Source organism: Neltuma alba, unplaced genomic scaffold, assembly GCF_004799145.2.
Source record: "Neltuma alba isolate B1F8T4 unplaced genomic scaffold, ASM479914v2 tig00008368_pilon, whole genome shotgun sequence".
Taxonomy (NCBI): domain Eukaryota; kingdom Viridiplantae; phylum Streptophyta; class Magnoliopsida; order Fabales; family Fabaceae; genus Neltuma; species Neltuma alba.
The window spans coordinates 1-11166 of record NW_021635000.1 but is presented as its reverse complement, the minus strand read 5'-3'; the positions used below and the strand labels follow the sequence as shown (position 1 = coordinate 11166).

Below are 11166 nucleotides of genomic sequence, written 5' to 3'. Positions count from 1 at the left end.
AACTACTGGGGCACAAAGTCTAAACTCATTATCGTCAGTCCACAAGTACCACCAAAGCGCCACTTTTCGATATGGTTCTCATGAGTTTTAATGTGAACCGTGTTCCACTTTATTTCATTATTATTTTTCTTTCCACTTGGTTCTCAGGGTTTTGTTTTGGGGGACAATATTCATTTCGTTTCCGCATCCATCTTGCACTGCAGTTGGTAGACTATTAAATAATGCATGTAATAAAGTAATATTACCTCATCTCATCAAAAGCATGATAATATCATATTACACTGAACTTTCACTATGATCATAATGCACTGTTATCTTTGGTAAGACGGGAAAATGGCAGGATAGATTATCGCTATACGAATCAACTGTAAGGGGAGCTGCATCCCAAAGGACAGAACACCTATCAGTACTTTTTTTTTTTTGTGGGCCTGAACCTTCTATCAATACATTAATTGCCTTCCTAAAGAGAAAAAAAGTAACTTTAAATAAATACTTGCAAATAATATGTTACACTAAGGCCAAAATTTTGCAGGAACTCCTGGAGGCGTTGAAGACCGTACGGCTTCAGTGAACTAGAGCTTCTGCATCAAGTCAAAACTCCCAGTACCCATCTTTATTGGCAACCCAAGACAGACTCTAGAAGATGGCGTTTCCAAGCAGTCAACCTCCCCATGATAGGCTGCTTCAACTATGAATTTGGCTGCTGTCTCGAAAGACATTTTGCTTAAAGGAGAAACGGACTCAGCTATGCTCCCAATTCTGCTCATTGGACGATAGCTGCCCGTATGCGTCATATAATCAGCAATAAGGGTTAAGTGCCGAATATTTACAGATATACCGTAAGATTTGAAAACATTTGTTATTTCCCTGATGATGGTCTCTCTGGCAGCTTCCACCCCATACGTTTCTAGCATAGCATGGACGTTGTTTGAATATATGTACCTAACATCAAGTTGGTCTTGCAATTCCCAGAATGTTGTGAAATCTACACCAGTCGTCTGAAGCGCTGGCATTTTTTCCTTTACTGAGGATGGAATATCTACCCTTTTCCTGTGATCTTCACCATAGTAGATTACTTGACTCTCCTTGCACGTAATAGCTCTACATTGGTCAACCTTTCCAAAGTTTTGGATGCAAACCTTCTTCGCTGTTCTGCTAGCAATCTACATACAATTCCATAAAACAGAGAATTCAATGAAGGTACCTCCGATGTCTGAGAAAAAAATGACCGTACATTGACCTGGAGAGCTCATGTTTTATAAATAGAACAACAAAACACAAATGCAACTTGTTTCTACGACTGTTATTGGCCAGGCGAAAGGATGGCGCACACTCTTCCTAGAGCATCCCCATCTTACAAGAGCAGTAACGGCAAGTGAACAGTCAACTATCCTCGCCCTATTCAGTTGCAAATTGGCATGCGCACAACACTCAAAATTAAAAAACATGCAATATATATACAATTTTCCACTTCAGAAACACGCAATCAAAACATCGAAAGAGAACAATGAGTATAATACTTACAAAGAAAGATATAAAAAATTTTAAATGGTTTAAGGCAAAATAACTAATTCTGATTTTTCTACCAAGGTTAGCTTCTAGTTATTAGCCCATATTTTTCTTTCTAATTTTTCATTCATTTGACAACTTTCAATTTTGACGTTTTAGGATGTTTGACCTATAGAAAACAACACGGTTCAAACTCGAATCTAATTATTATAATAACTTCCCCAGATAGTGTATCATACAGTAATCAGAATGGAATAAACCATCACATTGACAATAATACAACCACGAGTTTATATCAGAGAGAAAAAGAAAAAAAGTCAGCCATGAAATGGATACCAACAGTAACAGAAAAAGAGGCGCATTCAAAATTACCTGAGCCAACAAAATATGAGGTTCCCCGGTAAATCTAAAATGGACCTCAAAATGCATCCCTTTTGCTTTAACAAAGATAGCCCTGTCAGTATCCTTTACCGATCTCTTTCTAGATTTCATTTTTGGCTTTTCATCAATAGACTTGCTGTGCTTGGATTCAAGTACTCGAGTGCCATCATTCTCATTGACTTCAAAATCACTTTCCCCATGGCCGTCATCCCCTCCAACGGTTTCCTCCGATTGCTCCCCTTCATACGTTTCTTCCACACCATCTTCATAATCAATTTCATCTCTACCTTGTCGTTTTCTCTTCTGTGCATCAGTGCCTAGATCCTCACCCTCTTCAGCATCCTCCCCACCATCGTCGTCGTCATCATCACCACCACCATCATTGTGAGCTTTTTTGTCTTTATAAACATTGCTAGAATCATCTTCCTCTAAACTTTGCGAAGAATTTGAAGAATCTGACGTAACAGATTTTATGCCACTTATTTTAGAGAGCAGTAACATGTGATTTTCAATAGCATCCTCCAACTCTCTCACAAAGACAACTTCCAGAGTTTCCTCCCAGTCCTCAAGCAATATATCAGCATATTTTGGGTAGTGTTTAGGCTTGTAAAGCTTCATCTCCAATTTATATATACTGCAAATCTTACCACCATCAACAGCTACCGGTACAACAGATACTTTCATACTCTCTATTATGTCTGCTACTGTTATTTTCTTTAGGTTATCAGCAAGCCGAATGGCATGGTCCCTATGATCATCAAATAAGGTCAAATATCAATTAAAAGATGTGTATCTAACTGGCAATCAAATCAACGAGTTTTTGAAGCAGAGTAAACAGAAGAGTGTCAATATCTCACATGGATTTATCCTGCATCAAGGGGCATGTCATCACTGGGGTCTTGATATCGCGTGTGGCAGTCATCAAGATCTCTTGCAGTCTCGGAATTCCAAGAGTCACATTCATTTCACCTCGTCCGGCAAGGTGAAATGTATTTAAACTGGAAAAGGGTATGAAAGAAAATGAATGACACGTAATGAAAGCACAATTAATCAGTCCGGGAAGGTTTGATCATGGCTTTACAATGTAATCAAAAAAAGAAATAATAAAATATCATGCTATTTCCACTTGAGCCTTTATAATGTGCATGATCCAATATGAGAAATTGTGGACAGAGAGAATGAGGTGAAGTACAAATTATACTACCTGTTTGAATCTTGCAACATAATTAGAACTGGATCAGTCATTGAATTGGTTTAAGTACTATTTCACTGTTCACTGGTCAGACCATGGTCTAATTGTGGCTTAATTAATAAAAAATCATAGAATATATATTACAGCACACGATACTCAAAGGAGGCACACTAACATGGCTAGAGTCTGGAGCATCACGCATCCTCTTCATTTATTGTCACCCTCACGGATGGAGTATTTGAAGATTATGAATTATTATCATGTTATTCTAAAATCACAGGTTTGTTATCTTAAGCTTTCTTTTCAATTGGTAAAGGTCACCTCCATTCATTCAAGAGGAAAAAAATAAGGTCAGATATGATAGAGATGGGTTTGATAATGGTGGAAAGTTGAAGAGGGGGCCGGGGGCTGAACATGGTAGAGACAGGCTTGATCACAGTGAGCGTTGTTCATAGGAAGCCCATGAATGTGTTATTGGCTAGATTCTCTCATGATGTGGTAGATAGTTCCGTACTTTTGATCAGTTTCTATCATTATGCCCTCAACTAGTTGAACATGACGGAGATGGCGCACTTTTTAGCAGCGTTTTATACAGCCATAATCAGCGTCCTTTGACTGTTCTATATTTACATGTTTATATTATTGTCTACCCCAACATGGTTCTTATAATTGATTATTGTTTTGGGTTAAGGTGCAAAATTTACCCATAAATTATTCTGCTAGGGGCACTAGACACCAAGAACTTTCTTGAGTGCAAAAGAAGTTTTCAAAATGGTACAAAAATATCGCGACTGTTAAGTCAACTAATATTGACCATTTAACAAACATATCAACCAGGAAAATGGTGCAAATATACATATGAAATTTTTGAAATGGTGCAAAAATATACATGAAGTTTCTAATAACCATGGCATTTTTGCACCATTTTGAAAACTGTGTATTTTTGTACCATTTTTTTAACCTATATGTTTACTAAACAGTCAACATTAGTGGACTTAATGGCCATGGCATTTTTGCACCATTTTAAAAACTTCATGCATATTTTTGCACCAGAGAAAAGTTTATGGTGTTAGACGGCCATGAGGAAATATTTTTGAGTAGATTTGCACCTTAACCCTATTATTTTTCTCTATTGATCAAGTCTTCCCTCCAAATAGGGAGAATTTCCTTCTTGCATACTCTGTCAGGAAACTAAAAGCTCCTGTAAATCCAAACCATGGCCATAAAGTCTTCTTAATTTTGATTTCCAAATCTCAGCAGTCATGCATGATTGATTCCCTTCACCAAGCAACAACTTCATGTATGCTTTACTAATGCAAAGGCAAGTATAAGTAATTTCCCTATGTACTTCATGGTGCCATAAGTATTTAAAACACGAGAAGAAACTTCAACAGATATATGAGGAACTTACGTCATCTGCGTTGATGGTTCTCCCACAGATTGAGAAGCCAACACACCAACTGGCTCTCCTGGCTGTGCAAGACTTGAGACATATTTGTGCTCCATCAACTTCAAGAACTCGGCTCGGTTAATTGAACTGAAAATTCTCTGCTTAGAAGAGATATCACAAATGAAGTTTTCTGCTTTTTCTTTAAGAGCATCTGGCAACTTGTTAATATAAGGACTGGATCTGTCTATCTCATGGTGACATTTGCTGTAAATCATTTCCTTATTCTGAAATTAATAAACAACTAAATAAATGACAAGACCCAGACTCTATTTGCAATGTATGATTCTGAAACAAATAAAAAAGGGGAAAAAAAAAAAAAACTCTTACAGTTAACCAAACTTCAAATTTGGTGAGAAAGCTAGTTTGATGAACATCTACCCCATCTTCTCCATAATGGAACTGAATAATTGATCCATCAGCATCACGGACAGAATGATCATAACAGACTTTTAGGCACTCAAGGTTTTTTATGAGGCATCTTTGCAGGTATCCACTCCGTGATGTTTTGACTGCTGTATCAACTAGCCTGTGAGGCAAAGATGTCAATAGGCAGGAAGAAGTAATCATATGACAAGCCAATAATACATTATACCTTGTATGTACAGAACAAAACAATGACAAGTGAAATTCAAAAGACTCTTATTTGTTTCTCTTCTATTTCATTTTATTTTGCTCTAGCATTTCTTCCCATTATGTATTCAGAGCTTTATTACTTAGATTAAAAGAGGTTACAAGAATTATTATGCAGTTATTATGTTTGACTTCAGCGAGATATACTTCTACAAGTAAATACTTAATTTCCTAACTATGATCACTGTGATTAACACCACAACCATATCTATGACAAGAATGAAGAAGTTTACTTACCCTTCACGACCGGCCATGCAATGGAAGTAATATTCTTGTGGACGTAGACCCGTAAGAAACCGATCAATAATAAACCCCCCCGCTCTAGAGGAACAATCCCATGGAGGAAAACATGGCAAGGTCTTTCCAGAAACCATGCGAGGGACTCGTCTTCCTTCCAACTCTTGTTGACCTAAATGAGAAGATATTTGCTGGAAATTAACCTGTAAAAAACAGAAATCAATTAAATTGGAATTGCTAAAAACAATTAGCAGAACACACATAATTTGTACCAATTGGACAGACACAAGGCCCCAACATAAGAAAAAGTTTGTAGAAACCAGACATGAAAATGCAGTTGAACGTAGAAACTATAAACCAGATTGTAATCAGTTCTTGGGCCAAAAAGCTGTCGAAAGCTAGAGAAATAGCCTGACCTTGCAAGTTGGTTAACGACCCACATAACTTGTATAGATTCATTAAGAAACTTCTACAGTAGTTATCAGATTATAAAGGCTTTAGTACCATTTTAAGAGTAAAACTTCCCCAGAGTAACGAAGCCATTTGCTCAAAGCCACTATATTACAATGTTAGCCCCGCTTAAAAATATGCTGCCAGCCTGAAATCTCTGGGGCACTGAAGCTTTTCTACCATTAAGCATGATTCCAAAAGGAATGCCTTGTAAACCAGTGAGCCTTGCCAATTATCTATTTATTATAATATAAAATCTATAACAAGCTGCACTTTTCACGAGCCATAAATAGTGTGACTCAAATTTCAAACTTCGTCTAACACACAGGAACCCACCCTAGTTTGCCTTAAGTTTACTCATGTCATGCATACATTCCCATTGGGCCCTTTAACACTTCACACTTGTCAATATGCATACCCTCCAGATTCTACCACTTTTGTTATCATAAATCATACATATTCAACGTTCAAATTAAAAAAATAATATATAATTGACAAAGTTTAACAAATTCTCAAAAAATTTAAACAGGGTCTAAATTAAATTTTTGCAAAATGTACGGAGACAATTATAGATGATTAAACCAAGAAAAAATTGAATACAATTATAGGGACCAAAATAACAATTTTTCCTTTTTGATAATTGCAAATTCAGTGCCATATCTACTTTGTCTTCAACAGGATCTCTCATCCCATCAAGCATGATGTAATGAGTTTCATTATGATCTGGACTATTATGCATAAAACTTCGGTTTACAAAATGTAAGAAGAAAATTGTCACAAAAAAAAAATGTACGAAGAAAATCATATCTGTTTTTGAGTACAAGAATTTGGAAGATAAAGAGATTCTTAGTATAAATAAAATTTGAAAGTCCCCAATACCTTGCTTGTAGAAAGAAGAAACATCAACAATAGAATTAGTAATATCAATTCGATTAAGTGCATCATCTACTTTGTCTTCAATAGGATCTTTCATCCCATCATGCATGATGTAATGGATTTCATTCTAGTCCAAGACTTTCGGGGACAAAATTCAAGAGCTCCCAAAATGTTTTTCAGAGGGAAAAATGAGTTAAAAGATGAAGAGATACTTCGTGGTAATAAAAATTGAGGGTCTACAATACCATGGTCATGGAAAGAAAGGGCGTCACAAAATATATAAAAAATATTTTTTTTGGATTAGAAAAATAAACTACACAAGTTAATGTTCCTTTGGGACCTGATCCTCAAAGTGTAACAGTAATAAATGATGTACAAACTGAGTCATAACTCGTCACATATAAATGTAACAGAAAATGTTATTCGAGGACTTGAAAGACTAACGTTTTTCCCTCCTAGAACAGCACATGCAGAAGCTAGAAGGTTTCAATACACGGGGCCATCAAAATAACATGAGAAGTTAGAACAGTAAACTTACCATGCTACCTTTAGCTCCAGATGTAGTCATAAGAGAAATACAATTCTTTCCACAAGGCTTCAATATCCCTTCAGAAAGCAGCACCTTCAACATCCCAGAGCTTGTTTTGGAGTTAAGACTGCTTATCATCTTCCTATCCAAGTATGTTAAGGCTGCTTCTCCATTTTCACGTATTTTTTTCTCAATATTTGATTGAAGCGTGAAAGGGTCTGCAGAGCCAAATATGTAGAAAAGTCACAACTTTACAAAACAAGGAAAAAATTGATAGTAGCCCCGGAAAAGATAACTATGAACTGGGCATTTGGCAGCAAGCATAATAAGTAAATGTTATACGAGTACCCAAAATTTATTGGTTAAGCAAAACCTTGTTACCAGACTATTTTAAAACGACATTATTCATAATACAAATATTTTAAATCAATGTACCTATTTCAGCACCATCCATGGCTTCAATGAATTGACGGTGAACAATTTCACCAATTTCCTCACAGCTTTCAAGTTGCTTCTTCCTTTCATCATCCTTTTCTTCAGTTACCAGAAGATCATCTACTCCACAAGTGAAGCCATGCATCTAAATGATGGCAAACAAGCATGATCATGCTGACAAAACCAGCTTAAAAAGGGGAAGGGGAGGGAAGAGAAAGAACTAAAACTTTGAATTAATTGGTAGCTAACCTGTAAAAAGGCTGTGAACAAACGACTCAATGATGAAAGCAGATTGCCAGCAATATTTGAGCCATAAAGTTCTTGCACTGTATGTACCATACCAAAGTCACCAAATTGCGCCTTGTCGACTACGCCACGGACAAGATCATTTTTATATATCAACAATTTATCCTCATCAGGCTCTTCATTCTTTCTTGATATACCTCCTCCAGTGCCTTTTTTTCTCTCCCCAGTTCGAGTCTTGAAAAAATCACGTGGGATTTTTGCACTTTTCTCAACTGTAAATGGGGCATGACCCCTGGCAATATAATAGAGCAATGCACTGATAACCTACAGTGACAACAGAAACCAAGATTTAGATCAGACAAGCACATCATACCCAAGCAGGTAAATAGGATACCAGTGTTAGACCCCAAATAATTCCACAGCTTAATACAGTACCCCGCAAGAGAACAAAGACCAAAAGTTGTCAGAAAGTTGTCAGAATGTTTATTAATCTGAGCATGATATAGATCTTAAACCGAGCTACTTTAACTAAAAGACTAACTTAGAGTAACCTGTTTTCCTGTCCACAGGGGCTCCGGCTTCCATATTGCAGGAGGAAGTAGTGAAATGTCACTCTCAGAATTTGACGCAAAAACTTTCTGACCAGCCTTCCCATGAAAAGAACCTAGCCAAGCAGTGGATACGCCAGAACTGTATAGAAGTTGATTGAACTCTTCATAACTTAAAAAAGTATCCTTCTTTGTAAGAAGTGCGGCACTCACAATATGATCCTGGCAAAATTATTCAAAATCAGGATCTCAAAATCATAAAAGAACTTCTCACTTTCGATAAAATGAAGATTGTGGTTGTCATATTGTTGTTATTTGTATTAATAGAATTAATATTGTGTAAATACCTGAATCAAGGCTCTTATTGGATCACCACTGGTAGGTTTGACATATTGGTTATTGGCATTTACAATGTTATAGGCTTCAGCACGGGAAATTTCATCTTGTGGAAAATGAACATTAATCTCATCCCCATCAAAATCAGCATTGTAAGTACTGAAATTAAGAGGGTAAGAAAAACAGAATCAGATCCAAGTTAGCAACCACATTGACATTTAACACCTTGTATTTGTAAGAGTCAAAGCCAGACTTGTTAATCCAACCAAAAATCATACCAAGCTTAAATTATACAATTTCATATTACCTGCAGTTTGCATAATGCATGCGCACTGTTTTCTCCCCCTTTAAGACGCGAACTACATGTGCCATTATACTGGGCTTATGTAGTGTAGGCTGCAATAGAATATAATGTTAAACGAAGAAGTATAAATTTCATGTATTCAGACACATATTCATTCAACAAAACAATTGAGAGGCTCTAAAAAACCAGATTGATTACCACAGGTTGCTATTTGCAAACAAGCATTTGAATGGTGTTCATATGCATAAATACATAATATTTTATTGAAGGAATAAACGCCAACTACCATGTTATTCAACAATATCCAATTAGATAATGCAGTACCTGTCGGTTGACGAGCACAACATCTCCATCCCTCAAATGACGATACACAACTTTGCCTTCAAATTCATGCTCTTGTATCTTGCCATGTTGCATGATTACCCCTCTTGAAGATGAAAGCTTCCTTGATGTCATAGAAAGAACTTTGCCATTTTGGGTAAGCTTGACAGTGGATGCTTTATCAGCATAGTACGTGGCACCTGGGTGGGATTCTGGGCCATTACGTATAGCATCTCTTAACTCAACTACATTCCAAGGTGTAACTCTCTGCAGAGTATTAACAAAAAATTTAGGGCGGGAAGGGGTGGGGCCATAAGCAAAATAAGAGGCATGCACGGAAAAAGTTGAGACATAATTAGGGAAACCTCCTAGCAGAATCCAATATGAAACAAGATGTGTCTCAATTTCATAACTTGATACAGTAGGTAAGTTTCTGCAACTTTCATCTATGTTCAAAATTTACAAATTTCCCTTTATATTGTAAAAGACATGAAATTGTTGTCATACTGGTACTCTCCCTAACAAAACAGCAATGGAGCCATCATCTCTCACTCAAATGCAAAATAAATTGGTCAAGTAGGGACCCATATTTTAGTGAGTAATTTGGTCGACAAATCCCTTGAGTCCAGCATCCAACTAGATTTCTGGCATAATGCTTTTGATTTTAGCCACTTTTGTTATTTTAGGCTCTTCAATTTAAATAATCTTTTCAGAGAAAGAATAGATATACAAAGATGGATGATAAATATTTTTAGAATAATGACGGAAAAAGTTATATAGAGCAAAGCCAACCGAAATTGTTCCACAGACCCTTCAAACTATATCATGAAACACCAATAATTTTTTTTTTTCTTTTGACCAGCATGAAACACCAATAATTAACCAACAGAAATATCCTCTTTCTACCAGAGTCAAGCAAAACGAGTCTTAGTGATCTGGATTCAATTGCATAGTGTTGTCAGCAATTATCCAGGTTGCTCAAGGAACTGACGTACATAGCAAAACTACAGAATATATCCTTCAATCATTTCTATACATAGACATGCTGTAAATATGCGGATTGCTAAACTGATTAGATGTCAGAAGTTGATGGAAATGGAGGAAAAAATATAAATGTGTCCATCCAATAATGAATAGTTACAACTCTCACCTCAGGATAAGTTAATCTTAATGCAAAATATGGGGGAATTCCAATCTCATTGACAGCTAAATAAGGATCTGGTGATATCACAGAGCGGCATGCAAAATTAACCCTTTTCCCCATCATTTTCTGGCGGAAGATGCCTTCCTTCTTCTCTAACAACTGACAAATTCCAGAAGCTACATCTTTTTGACCTAGACCAACCAAGAAAACTTTGATGTAAGCATAAGCAAGCCATCAGAATTCTGAAACAGCCTCCTATTAACATACATGATGTATACGAATGAATCTAAAGAACAGAAAACTTTGTTCATTAATAGTAACAAACAAACAATTATCATTCCGAACAACATCATCTACCAGATGTTTCAAAAAGGGGCTGAGTTAAAAAGTCCAAAAGTGAACTTCAGAGCAGAAATTGGCCTCTTTTGAAAGCATCTAAAATTGGAGGGGCCAGCATGAGGTCACTGTACAGTCAAAACACGTGCCATTTTTTCCACAAGATTGGACTTCGTTGTCTCCATTGCAAAAAAATATCTTGAGTGCCCAGATTTCACCGTAAATTGCTAGGGCATTCTTTA

At 36.5% G+C, this 11166-nt stretch overlaps 1 protein-coding gene across 1 annotated transcript; it reads right to left on the bottom strand.

The window, feature by feature from the left end:
* Positions 1–219: 219 nt before the first annotated feature.
* On the bottom strand, positions 220–10779 carry LOC114753992 (DNA-directed RNA polymerase I subunit 1; the record flags this gene model as incomplete). Its single annotated transcript, XM_028942709.1, is given in 14 exon segments — positions 220–1163; positions 1882–2638; positions 2748–2888; positions 4494–4756; positions 4860–5058; positions 5400–5602; positions 7264–7472; positions 7690–7834; positions 7939–8259; positions 8487–8705; positions 8831–8978; positions 9127–9215; positions 9448–9711; positions 10595–10779. Coding segments are annotated over 14 exon segments (3734 nt in total), but the record flags the coding sequence as incomplete, so codon positions are not given.
* Positions 10780–11166: the final 387 nt, after the last annotated feature.